This window comes from Callospermophilus lateralis, chromosome 2 (genome assembly GCF_048772815.1).
Source record: "Callospermophilus lateralis isolate mCalLat2 chromosome 2, mCalLat2.hap1, whole genome shotgun sequence".
Taxonomy (NCBI): domain Eukaryota; kingdom Metazoa; phylum Chordata; class Mammalia; order Rodentia; family Sciuridae; genus Callospermophilus; species Callospermophilus lateralis.
The window spans coordinates 48,629,226-48,655,688 of NC_135306.1; the positions used below are offsets into that span (position 1 = coordinate 48,629,226).

General features: G+C 38.0%; 1 protein-coding gene across 3 annotated transcripts in view; it reads right to left on the minus strand.

Annotated features, from left to right (window-relative positions):
• Window positions 1–2,313: 2,313 nt before the first annotated feature.
• Focad (focadhesin) overlaps window positions 2,314–26,463 on the minus strand; it is a 282,028-nt gene continuing 257,878 nt past the window's right edge. For all 3 annotated transcript variants that reach the window (XM_076843402.2, XM_076843401.2, XM_077108651.1), the window contains 9 exons: window positions 20,488–20,616; window positions 17,836–17,951; window positions 15,243–15,503; window positions 14,253–14,342; window positions 10,362–10,539; window positions 8,636–8,733; window positions 6,666–6,917; window positions 4,601–4,676; window positions 2,314–2,706 (listed from right to left, as the gene is read on the minus strand). In XM_076843402.2, coding sequence (XP_076699517.2) covers window positions 2,633–2,706; window positions 4,601–4,676; window positions 6,666–6,917; window positions 8,636–8,733; window positions 10,362–10,539; window positions 14,253–14,342; window positions 15,243–15,503; window positions 17,836–17,951; window positions 20,488–20,616 — 1,274 coding nt within the window. In that variant the 3' untranslated portion in view covers window positions 2,314–2,632. The remainder of the gene's footprint in view (window positions 2,707–4,600; window positions 4,677–6,665; window positions 6,918–8,635; window positions 8,734–10,361; window positions 10,540–14,252; window positions 14,343–15,242; window positions 15,504–17,835; window positions 17,952–20,487; window positions 20,617–26,463) is intronic.

Sequence of the window (26,463 nt, forward strand, 5' to 3'; positions counted from 1 at the left end):
GGCCTCACCTCCAAATACAAGCATTCCGAGAGAAGCTAACTTCTAGCAAATGACTTCAAAAAAAAAATTATTAATAGCCTCTTAGTTACCATGGAGCCATTCCATTACAAATAAAACAGAAGATTTTAGGTACTTGCATGGATCCCAACATCTGTTCTAAATGTACACTTTTTAAATCAAGAGTCAGAATGTTTGGATACTTTTGAGAAACATAACATGGCTTTAACCCCACATTAACTTGTTAGTATATCCCTGCATGCTATTTCTCTTGGCATTTGTGTTTTCAAAAACTAACAGAAGATGACTTGTAAGTTAAATTTCCTTTTGTGTATAGTAAGGAACATCTGGTTTAAAAAAGCAGAGACTTCTGGTTTCTAGAGAGCAAACCAAAATATCTTGAGGGAATAATTAATTCTTACCTGAGGTCATACAGGTAATGAAGAAGAAGGGTCTTATTATTTCAGTGACCTATATCTTAGAATGTTTGTACTTTCAAATTTACAACCTTTGAGGTTCCCATGAATAAGAAAATCCCACGAATCTTCCATCCAAGTCTGCTCAAAGCCAAAAAGGGAGCTGGGGAAGAGAAGATAGGGATATCTTATTTTTTCTCTTTTGTATCCTTGTTTTCTTGTCAAGGGCAGGAGCAGGGAGGGACAAGGTTTGAAAAGAAACCAGCTGAAAGGAAAAGAGCAATCTGAGTTTGCCACCTCTATTTACAAAATGATCCAGAAATCTAAAGTCCTACACCTTTGTACCACAACTCTAAACTTCCTACTTCCAGAGGTCTGGTAAGATAGAGTTGTTTCTTTTGAGTGCACCAATCTTACAGTAAGCATGAAACAGATTTAATGAGATTTGATTTGATGGGAGTTTGCATCTTAAAGAGGAATCTAATAAGCCTGATAGAACCCAAGATCCAAAACTATTTCAGCTCTAGGAACTTGGCTAGAGGTGAGACTGCCACTTCCTGGATGTGTTTACTGCATTTTTTTAAAAGTAGAAAACAATATCTCCTTATGGTATTGCTGCAAGAGTGAAATAAACCAATACAAGTGTACTTATAGTCTGGCACCCAACAGTAAATGCTAGATGAATTTCAACCTGTAACAGTAGTATGAAACAGTTTATGTGGGTGGGAAGGAGAAAGCTAGCTTCCAATCTAAATTTTCTACCTTCTTGCTTTTTAAATTCATTTCCCTCTAGCTCAACCTCTAAGGAAATAATAGATTTGGTAAACAAAACTAGTAGGACTATCTTCAACATAGGTGGCAGGTACACTTGGTGACAACATGAAAGTACAAGCCACATGGGAATACTAGAAGTTCATGGTGCTTGTGGAGCACCAGCCACTGTACTATGCTTTGGTATGACAGATACAAAGGTACATATTTTCAGTGGCATGATTTTTCTTCCCAATTATTTCATAGATGTATCAGTATGTGTATGATTGCCTAGAGATAGAACCCTGATTAATGGTTGTGTGAAAAAAAGTTAGCAAACAGACAAGCCATTGAATAAAATGCAATCCTTGAGGACATTGTCACAAACCTTCATTTTCTTTAGACCACTAGTCACCCTAAGAAATTTGTACTTGTAAAAAAAAAAAAAAATTAGAGGAGACATTTGCCATTTTCTGCCTACCCAGCATCCTGAAGAAATACAGTTCTCACGGTCTGGGTGGGCTGCCTCTTCTCTTTGTGCAGGGATCTAAAGATAAGTAGACTTATGACTTAGGCTTGGCCAATGACAGTGCTCTACTTCCCAGGGACCAAACACTTGTTCAGAGACTCACATGTGACATGGAATGAAGCTACTTCTCCGCATGTTGCTTTTGCTACACCTGTGGGCAAAGACACTTTTCCGTACCTTTGGCAAGATGGCAGCCATCTTGCCAGGGATGTAGAAGCATCCCAAGAAGAACAAAGTCTGATGGCACCATTTGATTCACTGGATGCAACTTCTGCTCATTAGATCTAAAATTTCTTGGTTTGTGAACTAATATTCACCTTTTTGGCTGATTTATTTTGAACTGGATAACTTTTGCTTGCATTAAAGGGAACAAAGCATAAGGAAATATAGCCCTCACTAATAATTAATTTAGCTAATATTCAGTGTCATGCTTATTATTTAAATGTGTATAGCAGTTCCAAAATATTTATCAATAGTAATAAAACTTGTCTAAGTCAATGAATATCATCTACTTAGACTTCATGGAAATCAGATCATACCACCACTGTCACCACTATAGTTTGCTTTGGCTGGCAAAACCTTCCCCCATGCCTTAAGACAAATAAAAGTCACATGCACAAAATTCACAAGAATATTTTACTAGAATTGAGGGGATAGAAGAAGGTACAGTCAAGTTGTCAAAAAGAAAATCTTCACGTTGAACTCCAGTCAAATAAAGAAAATTCATGTCCCTGTTTCAGTCTTGCCTGGGTAACAGAATGATGTACCCCTCCTTCTGGCAATGAATGTGGCAAGCTTCAGGTATGTGGCCACCATTTCATGACCCTTCACTGTGAGGATCAATGTCTCACCGATCCCAGACATGAATTCTTAAGAACTTCTTCCATTTCTATGATTTGCCTCATCCAGCTGAGAATGCTGCTAGCTACTGCAAAGCTGTTCACCAGCCATAAGCTCTCGTCCATACGGCTTTCTTCTTAAACTCTGGGAGGACTCTCAAGGACAGCAGGGTAGCTAAAAGGAAACCAACAAAACAAGTGTGTATTTGGTGGCACTGCATCTGAAAAGGTCATTTTGATCAAAAAGGTATCAGAACAGACATTGGCTTTTTCTCACTTGGCTAATTTTCAAGACTTAAGAATTCCCATCAAGATCTGGCAAAATGTTAATGGTGGAAAACAATTTTAAGGTTGGTGAAAAGTTGGGGGTTTTTTTGTTTAAGTTAACCTATAATCAGTGGGAAATTTTGCCCCCGCCACCGAAAAAAAAAACAACCTGGTGAGATGCTGGCAATTTCCTCTGAGTGCTGTTTATTACATGGGTGTGTTTTCTTATAAAAATCTACTTAAGATTTGTCTCTTTTTCTACATGAATATGATAATCACCACTAAATGTTTAATTAAAGATGAAAACCCAAATCCCCATTCCTATAATAAAGTCAAGTTCATGTGCTCAAAGGAACAAATAGGACTGTGCTAAATTATATTTGTACATGCACTCACAAGCTCTACTATTTCTGATTTGCCCTGGGTCCCTCAGGGGTTAATTTAAAGCAGAGAAATTATATGATCTCTTTGGGTAACCTACTATATACCTTATTTTAGAATATTAATTCAAATATCCTGAAATGCTATTTAAAATATGACAATGTGAAGGAACGTAGGTAGGTAAGCCAGTTACACAACTATTATGTGGCTTCACTAAGCCCAGGACTATCTCATCAAGTGAACACATGTGTCCCTAAACCACATGACTGTTTTCCTCATTGGTTATTCATCTGTTAACTCTGTAACCAAAGAGTATATATGTGGAGCATCCCATAGTATAATGGCTCTATAGCCATTAAAAACGAGGCAAAACAGAAGTCCTAAGGACAAGTCTCTAGGGATGGATCAAATTATGTCAGATCACAGTCCTGATTGTCAATGAAGTTCTTTGTTTTATCAGAGTCATGTGGAGGACTCGTTCCATCATCTACGTGCTTCCCAACCACTTACTGGTGGGACCACTTTGCCGGTCCTTATCCCAAAGGACCAGAACCAATGAATTCTTATACCATACTTAAAAATAAAATATGGGTCACGCTATGCCTCCAGGTTGGCTAGTGAAATTATCACAGAGCAGACCAACAGGAATGAGGCTTTTCAGTGCAATATCTTACAGGATGGCCAGGGACATCAGTAGCAGCTACTGGCTTTAGACACTCAAGTCCTATGACATGGATGGCAACTACAGCCTATCTCAGGCCACAAGACCAATGCCCAAATGACTTCTTGGATTTGTGTAAAAGAATCCTCACAATTTTCAGAAAGATCTTCCGTGTTTGGGGGTCCTACAGTCAGTGGGGCAAAGTCAGCAGAAGAACTAAAGACACAAAACATCTAAATGCCTGATAGTACGGGAAAGGGCTAGTTCCCTTGGCAAAATACCATGTAGCCATTACTACTATTTATGACTCCAGTGTAACAAGAAGTTTAAATGCTTTTAAAAAAAGGTAAAGAAATTAAATCCTATTCAAATTATTTTTTCAATAGTATAAAATTATAAACATATTAAAATACTAAATGTAGAAGGGTACAAAAACTTCCTATGGAAATTATCAGAATTGTCTTTGGGCAGTAGGACTCTGGAATTTTCTTTGGTCTTTTACTTTTCTGAATTTTCCAAATTTTAATTAAAATTTTTATTTTACCATTATAATAAAACATTTAAAAACCATTTAACCCAAAGTTAAAAGTGCTGGAACTCTTTTTTTTTTTTTTTTTTTTACTCATTTTCTGGTTCAAAATGTCACATCAGTGACCGATGAGCCCTTTCAGAATTCAATATATAATATGTGTACACCATTCTGCATCACAGACAACAGTGGATGGTTTTCACTTCTGCTGGGAACAAAGCCTTTTAATACCTTTTAAAAGATCCTTGGACTTTGCCGAGAGAGCTTCTTTAGGACTTTCCATGATGCTGAATAGCCAGTCAATGAACTAGGGTGGGGGAAAAAAAATGTCAGCCAACAAAATCCCATTGTCACCATGAGCTGTTAGTCCCCTGGGGCAGCATACATGATTGCAAGTACAGTAGTCTTTAGGTGATTCCTGTCTGGGCTAAGGGTGCAGAGATGAGAGAGGTGATTCCTGTCTGGGCAAAGGGTGCAGAGATGGGAGAGGAGCCAAGCACAAGACTTGAACACAGTTCCCATATAGTCAAAAGACCTCACAAAGCTAAGCCTACTTCCCTTGCTGAATATCCTAAGATCAGGGATAGGTTTTAAGAGTGGAATAGACATGTGTCACAAACATTATCTCTAATCACTCTGAGAGGCCCAGGAGGTTAATACCCTCACCCAAGTTCACTCCCAGTGAACAAAAGAGTCAAGATTTGCACCGGAACACACCTGGCTCCTAAGCTCCATGTGCCTCTTTGCATCATGCTGCGTCCCACAGGTCCCCTGAACACACCTGGCTCCTAAGCTCCATGTGCCTCTTTGCATCATGCTGCATCCCACAGGTCTCCCAGTCCAGAAATAACATGAGGGGAGACCACACTTAAATTTATTTTAAGTGAACATAAAATACAAAACTCAAGCAGCAATTGTGATGCCTATCAGATTTAAGGGGGAAAAGGCATTTTAGTTTGAGATGCTCAGTGGAGATATATATTGCTAAACTGTGGGTTCACAGTTCAGAAATGTTTTTAAAGATTATTGTTCTGATTTAAAGAATAAGCAACAAAAAGTTACTTTTAAGCTTTCCACCTCATCAAAACCCAGTTTTGACTAAATGGGATTCAATGAATCTTTCAAACGTATTAAAGATGCGGCAAAGCCATATAAAAAGTATAGGAAACACAGTATTTTCCCATGTTGTGCTAGTTGCCTGGGGAGTCTTAGTATTAACAGCCATTCTTTGTGGGATCAAACCTAAGCACACAGGGCCTTAAGTACCCTCTTCAGCTTAGTGTTTTTGGGTTCTGCCGGCAAAGAGCATATTTTGTTGAAAATATTTTTCAAAGGGCAGACCTGGGTATCTCTAATAGCAAGGTAAAAATACCCATTTGCTTGTGGCATCAGAGAATTATTACTGGCATTTCTTAAAAATAAAAGGAAGGCAGGGAAGAAAAGCTATAAGCAGCATGATGCTATAGTTTGGATCTTGAATATTCCCTCTGTAGTCAATGTGTTCCAGGCTTGGCCCCCACAGTGGCACTACTGAGAGATGGTGGAAATCTTATTGGGAGGTTTTGGAGTCATTTGGAGAATGCCCTTGAAGGAGACTATGGGACCCTGGCCCCTCTTCTTCTCTCTCGCTCCCTGGCCATAGATGGCAGTTTTGCTCCATGATGTGTTCCTTTCATGATATGTTGCTATGACACAGTTTCCTATAGTTTGGGTTTTTCTGAGGACAAGGGTGATGAAGTAGACCTTAACAAAACCCCATTTGGCATCTTCCATATGATGAGTATATGCAACGTGCCTGGGAGATGGAGTGAGCTATAGGGAACCTCAAATATGATAGGTGGTCCAGACCCACATCTCCCTGAGGAAGAGTTCTCTGACCCAGCATTGTTGCATTGTTCATTACCTCCCTGCCTTGCTGATTACCATGGTATCCCACAGATGGTACCATCTTGAATCTTAAATTTGCCTTCCTGCCTGTCCTCACATGAGATTCTGAGTGAAGAGTTACTTATCCTTTCATTGCCAGGTCCAAGAGTCTTCAGTAAATGGATGAAAATGAGGGATTTTCTCTCCCCACATCCCTAAGAAAGTTTTGCTGTTGTTGTCTCTAATCAGTAGGTACCCTGAACCTGGGGCTGGCCTCAGTCTGAGACTGCATCTGGCTAAGTTCTGGGGCTGAGAATGAAAGCCTGTGGTGTAGTGCACATGTCACTTAACTCCCACCTCAACTCTACAGCAAGAACTGCTGAAGACAAAAGCCAGCCTGCCCTGCTAAGCAGGTGGCTGCCAACCTCACCTTCTGGGTTTGTTCCTTCCATGGCTCTTTCTGCAGCAGAAGCAGCATGCTACTGGGAAGGATAGTGAGGGCCTCTTGCAGAGAGACCCTGTGCATTGGACTCCTGCCAAGGAAGCTTGATTCTGGCCCAGCCAGGCCATTCTCCTGATGCCATGGCAACCAACTGGCACTGAGGCCAAGGAGGAGTGGGGCCTCATGATCCCCCCAAGCTACCACTGCAACTGCAAATATCAGCAACAAGAAGTCCAAAGCCTGTGATGGAAACAGAAGCAACATTAGGTCATATGTCTTACCAACTCCCAGTAATTCATGGCATCTTCCCCTTCACTCACCCCTCCTCCTGCCCAACCCCTACACCAGAGAAGGAACTGGACTGACTCAATTTACATGCTTAATGATGAGACCTTCTGGGGCTGTGAAGGTTTTTAAGGTCCCCTTATGCGAAGACAGACAATCTGAAATTTCATTATGATTAGTCTAAAATTTCAAGAAAACATAATTTATTTCTAATCACAATAAGATCCAAATGATCCTCTGTTTTTGGTGTTTTCAAAGAGACTAAGAAATTAGGAAAAAGATATTTGTTGTGGCAAAAAGTATTTTTAAAAATTATATATGATTTTATTTTTGAACCAATCTCTCTTGATGCACTTTAAAAAGTCTGCCAGGAAAAATCTAGATGCTTGTCAAAATCTAATGTTGGTACATCAAAATTGTTGAATTACAATGATTTAAATTATAATTCTTTCTGTTAATTTATTTTCTAGGATGTTTTTTTAAGAAAACAGAACATTAATGAAAGCTTTGGGGGAAAAAAAGAAGACCGTGTGAGTTCAAGAAAGGGGGGGCTGTTTTAAAAGTACTTCTCTATCTCTTATATTCCTCATCTCATGAATTAAACTTCAAAAAATTAAAGACACACAACTTTTCAGGAAACGGCAAAATTTCAAGGAATATTCCAGATAATGAAACTTTTACTTACCATGAAACGGGCCTACAGAAAAAATTCTAGAAAATGCACAACAGCCAAGTCAAGAAAATGAAAGTAGGAAAAGAGCTATCTTCATTTTATTTATGAATCTTTTTCTTCTTAAACTCACCCAATGCCAGAAGTTCTTACTTTGGGTCATAGGTCATGCTGCCAATGTGAGTAAAATCTCCTCTCCAATATGTGTGCACAAACAGGTAGGCACTGGCACAGATAATCTGCATACACTTCAGGAATCTCTTCATATTAGGCATTTTTAGCCATATGTGGGCCAGAGCAGAGGCCAGAATCTGGTACTCCCACATCCTTTGTGGGATCAAACCTAAGCACACAGGGCCTTAAGTACCCTCTTCAGCTTAGTGTTTTTGGCTTCTGCTGGCAAAGAGCATATTTTGTTGAAAATATTTTTCAAAGGGCAGACCTGGGTATCTCTAATAGCAAGGTAAAAATACCCATTTGCTTGTGGCATCAGAGAATTATTACTGGCATTTCTTAAAAATAAAAGGAAGGCAGGGAAGAAAAGCTATAAGCAGCATGATGCTATAGTTTGGATCTTGAATATTCCCTCTGTAGTCAATGTGTTCCAGGCTTGGCCCCAACAGTGGCACTACTGAGAGATGGTGGAAATCTTATTGGGAGGTTTTGGAGTCATTTGGAGAATGCCCTTGAAGGAGACTATGGGACCCTGGCCCCTCTTCTTCTCTCTCGCTCCCTGGCCATAGATGGCAGTTTTGCTCCATGATGTGTTCCTTTCATGATGTGTTGCTATGACACAGGCCCCTAACAAGGGGGTGAACTAATCATGGACTGGAATCTCCAAAGCTGTGAGCCAAAATAAACCTTTTCTCTTTATAAGTTGATTACCTCAGGTATTTGTTAGAATAACAGAAAGCTGACCAAGACACAGCAACATATTCCTGTTTTGAGAGAGAGAATCTAAGTTTCAGGTTTTAAAGAAACTACAAACTCCTCTAGGTTGTACCTCATCGAGAGCCACATTCTGAATAGGTGTTGACTGGTAAGCAACATTTCTGATATAACCCATCAGTTCCAAGAGCCACTCCATTCTCTTCAATACACCTGAAACACAAAGAATTTTTTTATGGGACCATGATTTTGCTTTGAAATGTAAAATAGATCAGAAATAACAATCACAACTAAAGCAAAACATGTTGTAAAAATTCCATTAAACAGTTTTAAGGTCTGAGACGTGATTTCCTGTGAAAGAATTGGTACTGTCCTTACTGGATAAGTATATTTTGGTGTTTATTTCCAAAAGTAAACTCTGTTCTTCAAATATCCTTGCCACTAATATAAAATGAATTTATTGAAACTTCTCTCTCAACATTAAACACACTAGGAGAAATCTAGTATGCCAACTACTCAGTAATGTTGAATCACAGGTAATTAGTTATTTTTATAGACCTGCTTTTCTTAAGTGGTCCGAATTGGTGCCCAAATCACAAAGGAACCTTATCCCAAAGACATAAAATAAATAAATAAATAAAAACCAGCCATTGTGTGGTAATTGGAGAACAAACATCAGCATAAATATTGATTTTTGTCCTTTAAAATTTTTTTTTTTAACATGAGGATTCCCAGTACAATAAACTACATAGAAAGGTTTTCAAACTTCAGAGAATACAAGGAATATGTGAATTACATTTGAGAGTTGGCTAGTTAGAACCAAAGACAACATCAAATTATTTCATTTTATTGTAAGCATCTCTCTCCTTCTTTGGAAACACTTGCTAGATTTCTTCCTGATAAATATTCTTTTGGTTTATAACAAACAAACAAACAAAAAAGATGAAAAACCCCACTCAGCTTCTCATCCCAGGTTCATCTCTCAGTGGGCAGGCACTAAAACAGATATGGGAAAACTGTCTCAACTGCCAAAGAGGAGGATGAATCAAAATTTCTTATATAGTCTTGGAGAATCTTCCAATCAAGTTTGTCAGGTTTTCCCTCAAACCAAAAAGATATAAAAGACAGATAGGGAAAATGGGCACCTGAACCTGAGTAAGTTTCCTGGGATCACAAGGGCTTCCCAGCCACATCTGACCCACCTACACCAGGTGCCATTCTGAACTGAATGCAGCAGGGGAAAATGATAAGCATGTGATCAGAAAGACTGGAGGAGCCATAGGCAAGCTCCCTTTTCAGGCGATTATTAAAGTACAGTGTCTGATATGGCCTAAAACTTGCAACATGAGGTTCATGAGCAGAACTTCAAGCTTGCAAGTGTGTGTAGCAGGACCAGATTTTATTTTTTAAACCACTAAGAAATTCTACAGAATAACTATGTAATTTATTTTTCTGTTTTCCTTTTTCACCATTCAGAAATGACCATTCAAAAGCCATTTTCATGATTTCATCAGGTAGAATCAATCTACATCTTGTATGTTTTCAAAACTCAGTAAAATAGACAGAAGCAACCTGGTACACTTGTGTGTATCCTTGAGAGTCTAAAGGGCCAAATACAATAGAAAAATACTCAAAAGAACTCATTTCTATCTCTAAGAAGTAGTCATTGTGAGCTATAACTGCTCATTTCCATTCAAGTCACTCTTCATTTGGACTAATAAGGCCTAACCTGTGCCAAGAAGCACTAAGCTAGCTTTTATGTTGAGAAAACAAGTACAACTTAAAAGGGAGAGCAGGCAGTGCTATTTCCGTCCCTGATGTTCACCAGGGGCTGGCCTCACCTGTGTTGGCATGGCTCACAATCCGTGCCTGGTATAAGCTGTGCAGAATCATCCAAGCCAGTGACTCTTTTTCGTGGTATTGCAGAGCAACACTGAGCATATCAGTGAGGCTCATCAAGGGGAATCGTCCTTGAGAGATTAAGTACAGCTTGACAAAGACAGCCTTTTCCATGTTGCTCTGTAAAACAGCAAATTGTTCAGTCACTATTAAATTAACTGAAGTGGCTACAGAACCTCAGGGCAAGGGCAAAATAGAAAAAGAGAGTTTGATGCTATTATCACAAATGCTAAAACTGCTCATTTCCTGCAGCATGTGACCTATCTGCCTGTGTGCTGTATTAAAATGCACATACAACAAAAGGTTGGAAGGTCACCTCCTTTTCCCTCATAAAAGCCATGAATGTATCCAGTGGTTAATAGGTAATATTTAGTAAATATACACAATAATAATAAAATGAAAACTAGTAAATACACTACTTATCATGTGCCAAGAACCATTCTAAGCAATTAACATGTATTAATTCCGCAGTTTTTAAAATTTGGTACACAGACCTCTCCCAAGACCCTTTAAAAGGTTCTGTGAGGTCAAAACTATTTTAATAATTACACCAGACTGTATTAGTATTCATTGTATTTTTCACTGCCATTTGTAATTTTTTTAAAAAGCCAGTTTCATTTAAAATATCCTTGTAAACAATAAAAATTATTAGTTTCATTAAATTCTGGCCCTTGAGTATACATATTTTTAATATTCTATGTGACAAACTGGGAAATATGCATAAGGAACTTCTCTGATGACTGTCTCAACAAAAAACACTTGTAAGACTGAATTGTGAATTAAATAAAATAGCCAGTCTTCTCATGGAACAATGTTTACTTGAAAGAATGATGGAAAAACTATGGTTATTCAAATTGGGTATTTAATAGATTATTTTATTAAAAATTAGAGGAAATGAGCCTGTCACTTCAAGGAAAGTACCTGACAGAATTTATTGCCAATGATAAAATCTGCATTTCCTAGTGAAAATTAGATTTTTAGAAAATTTGTATCTGATACTATGAGCTTGGCAGCTTCCCAATATGTAAAAGGCCTTTCTGATGAGATTGCTGGGGATGTTAACAAATATGATGTTTTGATATTGTAGAATGAAATGTATCAACATTTGGAAAGTCTTCAAAGCTCAGTGATCCAACATTTTCCAAATGACCGATGTATGATATTACAAAATCATGTATGCATAAAAGACCGGAAGTGCAAGGCAGACAGACCAATGGATTTTAATCTGAATTTCATTGATGTGATTCTGGACTCCACACTGCAACTAACCTTTAAGAAACTATAAGGAGCCAGGCGCAGTGGCGCATGCCTGTAATCCCAGCAGCTCGGGAGGCTGAGGCAGGAGGATCACAAGTTCAATCCAGCCTCAGCAACTTAGTGAGGCACCAAGCAACTCAGGGAGACCCTGTCTGTAAATGAAATATAAAAAGGGCTGGGGGTATGGCTCAGTGATTAAGTGCCCCTGAATTCAATCCCCGATACAAAAAAAAAAAAAAGCATATAAGGAGTTGTCTATTAACACACTTTTCCTCTTTTCACACACATCTATATGAGGTTGGAATTTCTTCACATACTTCATTAAAACCAAATCACCAGATTGAATGAAGAAGCAGCAATAAGATGCCAGCTATCTTCTGAGTCAGACTTTAAAGAAATTTCTGAAAATGGTAAACAAGGCCACTTTTTTCACTACTTTATATATGTCTTGGAAAATACTTTTAATCATTTGAGTTAAGATGTAAGGAGCATTAGGACTGGGAATATAGCTCAGTTGGTAGAGTTCTTGCCTCCCATGCACAAGGCCCTGGGTTCAATCACCAGCACCAAGAAAAAAAAAGAAAAAAAAATGTAAAGGGCAATATTCGTATTTTTCCTAGTTTTAATTTCTAAAAGTAAATATTAACTGATATAACCTATATAATTAAATCTCTTTGGAATCCCCAATAATTTTTAAGACACTAAAGTGTTCCTGAGACCACAATATTTGATAACTGCTGTATTAACCATTTAGTTCACATAGGAATGTTCTGCAGTAGATTACAATTATTCTTTTGCACATGAAGAAACTGAAACACAGAGGTTAAGTAACTTGCTGACGGTCCCAAAGCTAATCATGGTGGCAGAGTAAGCCTTGGAACCCAAGGACCCCTGCTCTTTTGCTGCTACCTCTTACTTCTATTCTTTTCAGAAATGAACAAAAACTCTGACCTCAGTGGAGAAGACTAATTCTTTGGGGGACATCAGAATGCTATTTTGTATGTTCTAGTGACAATATTCTGAATGATATTTAAGAAACTCAAGTGAGTAATATAGCAACACTTAGCTCTAGGTATCAAGAAGAAAATTATATGCTCCATTTCCAACTACATTTAATAAATTTAATAATAATTAATTACATGAATGTAATAATTATGCATAATAAATAATTACTGAGTTCTTACCTTGGGTCAGGCACTATTCCAAGTGCTTGACATGGATTAAGTCATTTACTCTCCAAACAACCCTAAGAGGAGGTGCTATTATCTCCCTTTTGTAGATGGGGAAACTAAGGCAGACAGAGTTTATGAAATTTAAATGTCACATTGCTAATAAACTGCAGAGCTGGATTTCACATTGGAACAGGTAGGGTCCACAGTCCATCCTCTTTACCATTTCCCTTTACTGCTTCCCTTTGTTTAAAACAAGCTAATTTGGGCTGGGGCTGTGACTTAGTGGTAAAGCCATTGCCTAGCACGTGTGAGGCACTGGGTTCAATCCTCAGCACCACATAAATAAATAAAATAAAGTTATTGTGTCCATCTACAACTAAAAACAAACAAAAATAAAACAAGCTAATTTCCAAAATGCTGATATTTGAAATACTTTATCATAGTGGTTCTCAACCTTAGGAAATACCAGAATCACATAGGGAGACTACTAAAGCACAGACTCTTAGGTATCACCTCCGAATCTCTGATATAGTCAGTCTGAAGTAGGACTTGAGGATTCACAATCTAAATAGTTACCAGGCAGTGCCGGTATCACTCAACCAGGGGACATAATTTGAGAACCATGGTACAAAAATCAAGAATCCAACTGAATAAGCAAATCTGTCATAAAGGGAAATAAATGCTGAGATGACCACTAGCTCTTGGGAGGGGAAGCTCATGGAAGGCATTTACTGTACGCAAGGTTACATTCAAATAAGTACGCCAGTTGGGATGTACTTATGCCAAAAAAAAAAAAATAATAATAATAATAAATCATTGTTTATCTACAACTCAATTTAGGAAAATATTTTGTATTTTTTTTTTTTGCTAAATTTGGTAACTTTATTGATATCCTGTGTTCATTCATCGTTTGCCTAGGGGTACTCATAAATGAGTGTCTGAGCTAATAGTGCTTGTTGTTTAATCAACTATGTTTCTGCATTCTAAAAGGATAGCATCAGGTGTCAGAAAAGAAATTTGAGAACAGAACTACTTATTCATGGCTTCAATGCACTACAAAGTTCTTTGATCAGAATATACTCATTCTTGTGGGTATTATATTGAAGAGGTTGCCAGGTACTTATTCTTTCCTATAGGTGATGCAAAATGTTCTTGACAAAAATAGAAGAAATTGAATGAAAATGTTATTCATCCATCTACCCATTCATACAACATGATTTAAGCCCCAATCACACCAATGGGTTAGACAGTAGATTCCATAGTGGCACAGAAAGACAGCTTCCTGAAATTAACCAGGAACAAGTATGAAACAAAACTAGCCTCAGCCAAAGGACACTCTAATCAATTCTTAAATTTCTACTTCAACAATGAAAAAAATATACATATAGATATACTCATTATTACCTGAGTAATCTGGGAGATACGATTGGCATCTTCATCTGTCATTTCCGAGAGGCATTTTGCTATACTAATATACAGTTCTAGATCATTTCTCTGGTGAAAACAAACAAACAAACAAAATCTCAAGCATGTAAAAATACAATGTAAAACAAGAATAACATAAGGTCTATTTTTCAGGTTCTGATGAATTATTAGATTTATCACCATGAACAACAGCTGATGAGGTCTGAATTTTAACCAAACCAAAATATATAGCCAGTTTTTATCATTTAAAGAACTTCTTTCATTTTACTTTTTGTGTTTGTTTGGCTGTACTATTTTTTTTCTTTATCAGAATCCATTGTTCCAGCCAGGCACAGTGACTCAAGTCTGTAATCCCAGTTACTCAGGAGGCTGAGACAAGAGGATCATGAGTTCAAAGCCAGTCTCAGCAAAAGCAAGGCGCTAAGCAACTCAGTGAGACCCTGTCTCTAAATAAAATACAAAAACAGGGCTGGGAGTGTGGCTCAGTGGCCGAATGCCCCTGATTCAATTCCTCATAACCCCCAAAAAAGAATTCCATTGTTCCAAGATTTTTAACTGCTTTGTAAAACTTCAATTCAAAGACCCGTTGGAGTAGGGAAAGGCTAATATTAAATTATTTGGTAAAAACAGTATATTGGATAATATGCCCCTGGACTCTCCAGATGTAAAATGTAAGGATTTCTGAGTTTGCTCGTCTTCTACAGGCATGTGGTAAAAAAAAACCTAACAACAAATTTCCTGGTACAGCACTGCTTAAGCTGCTTCTAAGCTGGCTTGAAACTTTGGTTCTAAATATTCAACCTCAACTTAGCTCTTTGGAAGCAAACACGCTCCTAGTGAAGAATGTGGTTATTTCTTGCTAGCCTTCCCACCCACATTCTTAAAACATACAACTCCCTCCTTTGCCAAAAAGGCTTTAAAGAAGCCCAAACATAAATTGTCAGGAATGTAAATATTTTTGTTCCTTACCCGAATCTTATTTGGCAGAAGGTCAAAAATTTTCCCAGTAGCTTCACGGAGCAGACTCCAGAGGTGGTGGGCAGGGCTGGGCAGTTTCATGGCCTGACTCAGACCCTGCAAGGCACTCGGGCATAACTCAGGACTGCAAAGTGGGGAAGCTGCTTTAAAAACTGCCACCATTAAGTTTTCAACAAAACCCAGGAGCTGTTCATCAGAGACGTGTTTTATCCACAAAGGCACAGACACCAGGAGGTATTTCTTGATATCCATCTAGAAGTAAATCAGAAGAGGTCAGATGTAAACAGGTAAGCCTGGGCTTGCACTGCTGGAAACCTCTGGGTCATCCCTGTGTCTGAGGATAGATCAAGAGATAAAAGGGTTCCTTAGCTCTCTCTCCCTCACTTTCCCACAGCTTCATGGACCAGCTGGTCATCAGGGCATGTAACTTTGGCTGCTGCAATTCCTTCTGATTTGGGGTGACTGTGGTGGATATGTGCTATCTGCCAGTTCATCTGTGGAAGGCTCAGCTGAAACCTTAGGTCTTTTTAGAGGGAAATAAAATGCTACTTCTGAAAGTACATGACAGTCGCTATTTAGTTTTAAAAGGCCACATTCTCCAGCAAGCAAAGCTTCTGAAGATGAAAAGCTATCTGCTGGAAACAATTCAACAGAAGCATCTGACATTGCTAATTTCTTCTTCTGAGGGAAACACAGGGAAGCAATAAGGATAGCAGCACACCAGGGCCACTTCTGACAAAAGAACCACTAGCCAAGCACGTGGACCTGACCACAGCACTTGAGCTCACAACAGCACTGCTCTGTCACGTGACACAGCTTTAATAAGTATGACAGAGGGGCAGAAAGGCTAAAAGGAGTGGCCTAAAAATATAGCGTCTGTCAACAAAACTAGTAGCTTTCCAGAAAGATCAGTGGTAGTTGACATGAGTTTTCTGAGGAGCTCATTGTGAAGAATATGCCATCTCAGGTCATTTTATGAAAGACCTATTCAAAAATAATGTTAATTAACAAAGATAAAAAGACCCATAACTAAAGACAATGCAAAGAGCTACACAGATCTAAAACAGAAATGGAAAGATTACTAATAGCCAGAAAAATTTCTAAGGTCAACAAAATGCTGTTAGAGATATACCTGATTCAAAGGGAAACAAGAGTTAATAGTATAGAGCTTTGGAGTCAGTTAGATATTGTTCTCCCATTTATTAGCTGTGCAAACTTTGCTAGATTTCCACTTGTCTCAGTTTAAAATTAAAATATATTTCTCAGAAAGAAAATAAGCTAGACAATTGTATGATTCTTTTCTAAAATTTATGTTAAATATAAATTTATATAAAAGTTCTCTTAAAGAGGAAAAGCTTTAAGAGACAGCAGGTCTGTGGTGGCCTGAGCCTAAGGCTGGGAATGGGACTGACTAAAACTAGACACAATGGAACTTGTGCTGAGTGAGGGAGGTGTTCTTGGAGATGATTGAAAACCTATAAAGGAACTAAAACTCACCAACATTTATACTTAAATGGCCATCTTTAGGGCATATAAATTATGACTCATTAAAGTCATTTTTAAAAAAAAATTGCCAAAGTTGTAGAGATTACATCTGAAGTCTCTAAGTACTCAGTGCTAACAGGTACCAAGTACACAGCAAGTGCTCAATGACAGCTAAATGAAAGTCACTTGGAGTAGGCAGGGTGGATACAGACCTCAATAAAGTGCACCTTTAATTAAAGGGAACTAGAAGGAGTAGGAAAGGCCAGGAAACCCAAAACAATGTAGAGTGGGGACTAAAGCCAAAAGACTGAGGAAATAAGAGGGCATTTCACTAAAGAACTAAAGCCTCCTAGAACAGAAGAATAATAGGCCACACTCAGAGAAATTCAAAGATAAAGATCACTTATTTATACAACTGAAAAACCTTTAAGGAATCTGGAATTTTTTTTTCTCCTAGCTTGAAATGATTTCAAAACAAAACATATTTGCTAACTTCCCATATTTAAATACTATTACTCTATTCTTCCTGTCTACCTTGATCTGTACCTGGAAGGTGCTAACCTCTCTATCACAGATACCAGGCTGGGTTACTTTCTCCACAGCACTAGGTTCATGCTCAACACCCCAGCAGAAGGGTCACACTCTCTCCACCTATACTCTCCTACTACCTTTCTTAGTACTAACCAAATCCTACCAACCCTTTGAGGTTCACCTTCTTTGCTGCCTCCTCTGGGAAAGGGATGAGTCCGGCGCAGGTGTCTTTGCTTTTTCTTACTACCTATGCATATCAAACAAATAAAACTAGATTCAAATAACTCCACAACTTTCTAGTTGTATGATCTGGAGAAAGAAACCTTAACACCTCTGGCCATCATTTTCCCCTTTCTGTAATAAAAAGTAGCTAAACCATGAATGGTAACGACAATAGAGGAGTCCTGAATCATATTATTTTCCAATCTGTGGGCCAGCTACTATCAAGCCCTATTTTTATAAAGTCCCATTGGTTCACTCTTGACTCTGAGAACACATCCCCAAATAAAAGTTAATCTCCAAAACCAGTTTATTGTCCTGCCAGCCAATGCCCTTAATTACTACATACACTCAGACTGTGGATCAGTGGCGGCATCACCCACAAACCCAACAGTGCGGCTGCATTCTGGGATGACTGTGCCTGAGTCACCATAATTTCAAGGCAGAGTTGCTGTATCTCTTCCCCTGAAAGAGAAGAAAAAAAGAATTTCTGTAATTTAGTTGCTTTGTTGACTCATTTTCAGGCTTTCATGTCTAAATTAAAGAATTTGCTAAGTGAAAGAATTCTGCAGTAATAGAACTTGAGTAAACCAGAAGGCATTTCAAGAGACCCTGTTGGTGATGAGGTGAAGAATGTGACCAGTGGTGTTGCAGTCCCAAGTTTTGGGATTGGCAAGGGCAGTTTCTCTTCTATCTAGAGAAACCTAAATGTTCAAACACTACCAAAAATATGAGAAAATTCTAGCTAAAAATAATTCCACCCTGGTCTTTCCCTCTGCTCCACCTTGTGTTCAGCACAAACCTATCTGTGTCTAGAACTGCTTATAGATACAGCCACTGTCTCTACTGACCAGACCTTTTTTTTGTACTCTGATTGCTCCTAGTGGACTTATTTTCCCAACCAAACCTTTTCTCCTTTTTCTGAGGATTTAGTTGAAATAATATAGCATATTTTTAGTATTATATATAAAAGCAGGAGAGGGACAAAGAGACATGTTTTCCAAATGAAATCTCTGGAAATCCAGTATGGTGACATCATGTCTTACACAAGGATTAGGTTCAAATGTAAACATTTATGCAAAAATTGTGCATAGTGAAAACCTTCTTTTTTGGTGGTGCTGAGATTGAACTTAGGGCTTCCTGCATGTTAGGCAAGCACTCTACCATTGAGCTACATTCCCAACCCAAAACCACTTTTAATTATATCTAAAATTATATACAAATGACAGTATACAAGTCATTCTATATATCATATGCAAGTAATCATTCTACTGTAGGTGATAGAACTATTGATATAGCCATGGCAAAATGATAGAGCCAAAGCACATGTTTTCTTCTTGGAGTCACGTTGTTTTGAGCCACTAAGTCTGTGCTAATTTGTTACAACAGCAAGAGAAAATACAAAAAATATATGTACATGTGGTAATTCCTTTCTGTATAAGAGGGGCTTCTGTGGATGAAGGGAAGGTGTTGAGTTGTGCATTCCCTTTGCCTCTCACCAAGAAGAACCTTTGGTAGGGATAATAATGTTCCTGTAATGAGTTCCACATTCTAATCTCTGGAACCAGTGAATACATTAACTTATATGGCAAAGGAACTCTGCAGGCATGATTAAGGTTAAGGACCTTGAGTTTAGGAGATTATTATAGATTATTTAAGTGGGCTCATCAGTCAGAGGAGTCCTTAAATATGGAAAAACTTTCCTAACTGCAGAAAACCAGGAAGGTATTATGAGAAGGCCTCAGTCCTGCATTGCTTATTTTGAAGATGGAGAAACTGGGACACCAAGTTGAAGGATGTGGGTGGCCTCTAGGAAGGAAATCTGCTGTGCTCATACCTTGACTTAGTCTGGTGAGAATCACATTGAACAGCTGGCTGATAGAACAGCAAGATAATAAATATGGATTGTTTTGAGCCACCAAGTCTGTGCTGATTTGTTATAACAGCAAGAGAAAATACAGCATCCATATAGTGCTTTCTTAAAACCTAGGGTTCTGGAAGTGTCATGTGATAACCACCAAAGCAGGCATACACCATGTGCTCAGCAATCTGTGCATTGTAGTCCAGCACTGCTTTTCATGATGCTGTTTGGCCTGTGTCTTTAGACCCCTCTCCCTCCTCACCCTCAGCTGTGGGAACACAATGGCTCAGAAGGACAATTATCAAAAATACAAGTAACAATAAATGCTGGTAAGGATGTAGGGAAAAGGGTACACTCATACATTGCAGTTAGTCTGCAAACTGATGCAACCACTCTGGAAAGTAATATGAAGATTCCTCAGAAAACTTGGACTAGAACCATCATTTGACCCAGTCATCCCACTCCTCAGTTTATACCCTAAGGACTTAAAATCAGCATACTACAGTGATGCAGCCACATCAATGTTTATAGCAGCTCAATTTACAATTTACTATGGAATCAGTCTAGGTGCCCTTCAACAGATGAATGGATAAAGAAAATATGGTAAATATACATAATGGAATACTACTTAGCCATAAAGAGAAATGAAATTATGGCAGTTGATGGTAAATGGATGGAACTGGAGAATATCATGATAAATAAAATAAGCCAATCCCCAAAAACCAAAAGCCAAATGTTCTAATATGTGGATGCCAACTCAGATGGAGGGGCAGCGGGGAGAGAAGAACAGAAGTACTCTGGATGAGACAAAGGGAATGGAGGGGGAATGGAATAGGAAAGACAGTAGAATAAATTGGACATTACTATCCTATGTGCATATATGAATACATGACCAATACAATTCTTTATCATGCACAACCAGAATAATGGGAAGTTATATATGTATAATATGTCAAAATACATTGTCATGTATAACTAATAAGAACAAACAAAAAATGGTGGAATTAAAAAAGAAAAAAAGGGTCACAAGATCCCAAAGTCCATCAGTTACTACCACTTGTGACAAAAAAAAATCTGTTTTCCCACTCAGGTCAGATATTAAAAGCAAATTCTGAAGACCTAAAAACACTTGCTACTTACCAAAGTTCAGCCTCATAAGTGGAGAAAGGAGCGCAGCCCAGTTTGCAGGAGGATACTGGTAGCTTTCTCCAACAGTTGCTATGGGTTTCATCACTACTTTGAGAAGGGAAGGAGGCACAGCTTCAGGACCTGTAAAGAATAAAAATAATAAAATACCTTCATAGCATCAAGAGTACAGAAAATCACTACTTTCTCTTCTTTTAGTTTCAAAGGATTTAGTATCACCAGGTATTCAATAGTGGTCAAGCCCCTCAATTCTGTGCTCTAAATTTCAACCACATTTGCCACAAACTCTTACTCCCTTTCCTCTTCCTGCTTTTGTCTTTAATCTTTCCCTCTTGTCTGGATAAGAATATTCCACTCTTTTGTTTTAAACTTAGCTTTCTTCCACACTCTGATGTCTTTTTAGTTAGTTTTTAAAAAGAACGACTTACTCTATATTACTACCTCATTGCTTACTTGTGCCTCACTGCCCCTCAGCAGATGATGCCAAATATTATGAACTGATTTTCCTACAAGTACACACCCATGATAAACTTTCATTTGTAAACTAGGCACAGTAAGAGGTTAACGACAACTAACAACAAAATAGAACAATGATAACAATATACTGTAATAAAACATGTGAATATGGTCTTGCTCTCAAACCTTCTTACTATAGTTTGTGTATGGACCTTTCTTCTTGGTCAATGTGAAATGCTACTTAAACGAAGTGCTGTAAGGCCCCTCTTTGGCACATCCAAAGAGAACATCACTGCTCTTTCACTTTGGGGATTAGTGTGATTTGAATGTGTTTCCCAAATTTCTTGTGCTGCAAACATAATCCCCAAACTGTAGAATCTTGGGGAGGTGGTTAATGGGTTCTGAGGATGTGGCTCTTGTATAAAAGGGAGCTGTTGCTGGCAAGCTTGCTCTGTCTCATCATGCAATGCCCTCAACCATGCATCAAGAAGATGCTCACCAGGGCCAGCATCATGCTCTTGGAATTCCCAGCCTGCAGAATTGGGAATTAAACTTCTATTTTTAATAACTTACTGACTCGGGTATTTTCTTATAGCAATAGCAAATGGACTAAGCCAGGGTTATTATTAAGTAAAACAGAGTTGTCTGAACACAAGCACTGCAATACCATTTTAGTGGAACTGATCATTTATCCAACTATAAAGCAACTGAAAGATGGGTAGCATATATAGCACGGATAAGCTAGACGACATTATGATTCACGTACTAGGTGGGACAGGGTGGGACAACATGAAATTACATCATGCTACTCAGAATGATGCACTATTTAAAATTTATGAGTTGTTTATTGCTGGGATTTTCTGTTTTTTGCTTTTGGACTGTAGTTGACTGTGGGTAACTCAAAAATGCAGAAAACAAACCCACAGGCAAATGGAAACTACTATGTATGTATGTACACACACACACACACACACACACACACACACACACACCATGGAATATTGTTCAGAATTGGAAAGGAAACCCTATCATATACTACAATATGAGTGAACTTAAGTATGTTATGCTAAATGAAATCAGCCAGTCACAAATAGACAATTACTGTGTGATTCTAGGCATCTAAAAAAAAGTCACATTCATAGATAAATAAAGTAAAACTGTGGTTGAGGAGAGGGATAGGGAGATATTGTTCACTGGGTATAATTTTAGTTTTTAAAATGATTAAAAGGGTAAAATTTATGGTTCTTTTATCACAACTTTTAAAAGCAGTTGCATATTGGAAATAAGTTCTTTTTATTTTTTTTTTGTTTCCCGCCCCTTGTTTTCTGTTTTCCTTCAGGCATTCAAGGCAATCTCTATCAAACACTAGTTATTCACAAGCTAAAGGAAGAAAGGTTTCAAAGACCACATATGACAAAGAATATAGTCTTTAAAAATATAACTTTTAAAAGTCACTGAACAGAAAGAATTGTAGCCCAACAGCAAGAAACAAAAGTAAACACCAAGGAGAGGGAAAAACTTGATACTCTGAGGTAACAGGTAACAACACTCAAAATGATCAGTTATCAAAGCTTAGAAGACAGACAGAGGTGATAGTTATACAATAATGTGAACATAATGTAACAAAATTCTATACTTAATGACTAAGAGCACATATGAATCAAACAACAAAGTCCCAAAATACATAAACACTGATCAAATAAAAGGGAAACTGTGTTTTACAATAAAGAGTTGGAAACTTCAAAGTGCTACTTTCAATAATAGATAGAATATTTAAATAAAAGAAATGGATATAGAGGACCTAACCAGCACTATAAACTAAAGAGATCTAGTAGTTATGCAACACTAAACACCATCAGAATACATCTGTCTGAAGCACAGATGGAATCTTCTCCCAGACTGACCACATGTCAAACCACAAGTTTCAATAAATTTTAAAAAAGACTGAGATCATACCAAGAATTTTCACTAACCTCAATAGAATAAAACTAGCAATCAGTAACATTTCCAGGAAAACTGGAAATTTCACAAATATATGGGAAATAAAAAATATACTCTTGAGCAATAAATGTAAGAAGAAATCACGCAAAAGTTAGAAAATACTGTGAGACAAATGAAAATGAAAACACAAAATAGAAAAACTTATGAGATGCTGCAAAAGCAGTGCTGAGAGGAATTTCTAGTGATAAATGCCTAAATTATAAAAGCAGAAAGAAATCAATATCCTAATTTATACCTCAAGGAACTAGGAAAAGAAGAGCAAATAGACTGAAAGTTAGCAGAGAGAGGAAATAGTGAAATTTAGAGTGAAGATAATGTAATATAGAACAGAAAAACAATTAGAACTAACGAAACAAAAAATTGGATCTTAGGAAAGAGCAACAAGACTGACAATCCTGGGGCTGGGCTGGGGCTCAGTGGTGGAACACTTGCCTAGCATGTATGGGGCACCGGTTTCGATCTTCAGCACCACATAAAAATAAATAAATGAAAGTACTGTGTTCAACTACAACTAAACATTTTTTTAAACTGATAAAGCTTATGATAGATTGAGAAAGAATAAAAATTGGAGCTGGGGATGTGGCTCAAGTGGTAGAGCACTTGCCTGGCATGCGCGGAGCACTGGGTTCGATCCTCAGCATCACATAAAATAAAATAAAGATGTTGTGTCCACCAAAAACTGAAAAATAAATATTAAAAATTCTCTCTCTCAAAAAAATGATAATAATATAAAAACAGAAATGAAACTGGAGCTATTTCTATTGATCTTATAAAAACAAAAAGCATGATAAAAGAATGCCATAAAAAAAAAAGAATACAAGTAAAAGTAAATGTTAGGGGAAAAGGCACACTTAGACATTGCTGGTAGGACTATAAATTAGTGCAACCACTCTGGAAAGCAGTGTAGAGATTTCTCAGAAAACTTGGAATGGAACACCATGTACCCAGTTATCCCATTTCTCAGCATATACCCAAAGGACTTAAAAATCAGCAAACTGTAGTGACGCAGCCACATCATTGTTTATTGCAGCTCAATTCACAATAACTAAACTATGGAACCAACCTAGGTGCCCTTTAAAAGATGAATGAATAAGGAAAATGTGATATATATACATAACTCAGCCATGAAAAGAATGATGATTTTATAAATTCTCAGATTATTCAGATTTCAAAAGATGCTAAAATTAAAGTGTCTTATTGTCAAAAAAAAATGCCATGAAAAACCATATGCCTAAGCTGGATTCAAAATGGTAAATTAGAGGAAGGCTGCATTTACAGCTGCTCATGGCCTGGGATTCAAGCAGCAGGAATTCAAGCAGCTTCTCAGCAAGGTGGATAAAACCAAGAGACTGAAACTCAATATCAGACAGTTGGAGTTTTTTTAGAGACTCAAGAAACTCAGGTGCCTTGAACAAAGAACAAGAAAAAATACATTGGAGCTAAGTTAGTTGCTGCAGCAACAGCAACAATGGCACTGGTTTACCACAGAGGGGAGGGATGATACACAGAAACACAACAGACAAATTTGGTATACACACACACACACACACACACACACACACACACAACCCTTGCCTGGTAAAACAGAAAAGCAGCCTGAACTTTGCTCATCCAGAGGCTGCACAGCAAACTGGCATTTGAAAAGGGCTCTGTTTTTCAATTAGCAACTGGAGAGCTGAGGCAGGAGCTATCATGAGAGGCCATGCTTCAACTGGCTGCTGTGGGAGTCTGGGAGATCATAACAAAAACTACCACACCGCCCTGGCAACTGCCTACTGTGTGGCCTAGGTTGTACTTAGTAGGGCCCGAGTGGAATGTGCACAGAGAAGATTCTCCTCCATGGATTCAAGTCAGAGACATACAAAGAAGGGATATAACTCCCTTTCCTTTGGAGTCTTGTGGCTCAAATGACCAGCTGAAGAGTGTCAGAAAACTGAGCAGACAGGTATGGATGTATTCAGGGAATAAGTCTGGGTATTCCATATTCATGGGCAGTGGAATGTGCGAGACCTGCCGAGGGCTGGCTCCCCTGCTCTTTGAGTATAATTCTTGGGATGGATGCTCCTGAGTTCCAAACTCAAGGCATAGATCAGCGTTTTCCTGGGCCTTAAGTTGCACTGATCTAGTCTTTCCAGAGCACCTAACAAAATCCATAAGGCCCGATTAGAGATAAGCCCCAGCCATGAGAACTCCCCACTTAGAACTCGGCAGCAGACCCACCCCAGGACTGCATCATTCTGGGCTCTCTGGACAAAACTCTGATCAACAATACTTTCCATTCTATCCTACCTTATAGGACAGTGAGAAGGGAAAGGTGAAAGCTGTCTCACTCAGCTCCAGTATTAGGCCAGTACAGTTAGCAGCCTGGTTAGCAACACAAAAAGAAGAAAGGTTTCACAACCCCCCAGTCCTTATTCATTCCTTCTTGGTATATAGCACCCAAGAAAAAAATTTCATCTACTTCCTTTTTTTTCACATTTTGAACATTCTAAATTTTTACCTTTCTATCACATTTTCTTTTCCCTTAATGAACTGTATGTTTAGCATCTTTAAAACTATTTGGTTTTTATAACTCCTGTCCTCACCATTCGTAGTCATATAGTGAATGGCATAGTTGACACCTTTTGTCTATTTTATTGCCAGATTTAGTTCATGGCTATTTGCTGATTTTGCTTTCAGCAATAACTAATCCCACCACTCCTGTGTTTGTAGTAATTAGTGTTGTAGATGGTACAGTAGGCACCAGGTATTTATTTTAATGCTATATAATGTTTACTAATATTATTGCTATTGTTTGTTTCCTCCTTTTCTGTGAGGTACTGGGAACCTACAAGGACACTACAAATTCACAAGGTACAGACCTGCTGCTGAACAAAACACAGTCAAGAGACAATGCACCTTGTTCCATACACAAATTAACCATCTCAAATTTCAGTAATAGGGAATTCATAACCCACTTGAATCTAATGTATGAAATATGATATGTCAAGAGCTTTGTAATGTTTTGAACAACCAATAAAAAAAGAAAAAAATAAAGAGGAATGACATATATAAAAAAACCAAATTTCAGTAATAACTTAACACAAAGAACAGAAAAGACAAAAATGCAAAACTAATGATCAGTCCCAAGTAAGAATGGATACAGGGGCCTGCAGGTGCTACTCATGGACATCCACTCTAAATCAAAAGCAGAATTAACACAAGAGGCTGTGGACACTATACCTATGAAAGGATTCTCAATCTAGATCATTCCTATGCCCCTTTAGAATATACAGAGTTGTTAAGTGAAGAAGAACAATCACAGAGGTATACCCCCACACATCCTGCTGTATACAACACAACCACCATATCTACAAGGAGGATCACACTCTTTTGAGACCTATAGGAAAAGTGAAATCCTCAAGCTTAATATACACTGTATATACACTGTATTGAAATACACAAATCCTCACCAAAGAACTAGCAGAGAAATTATACTACAAAATCCATTAGAAATATACTGAAAAGTTCACA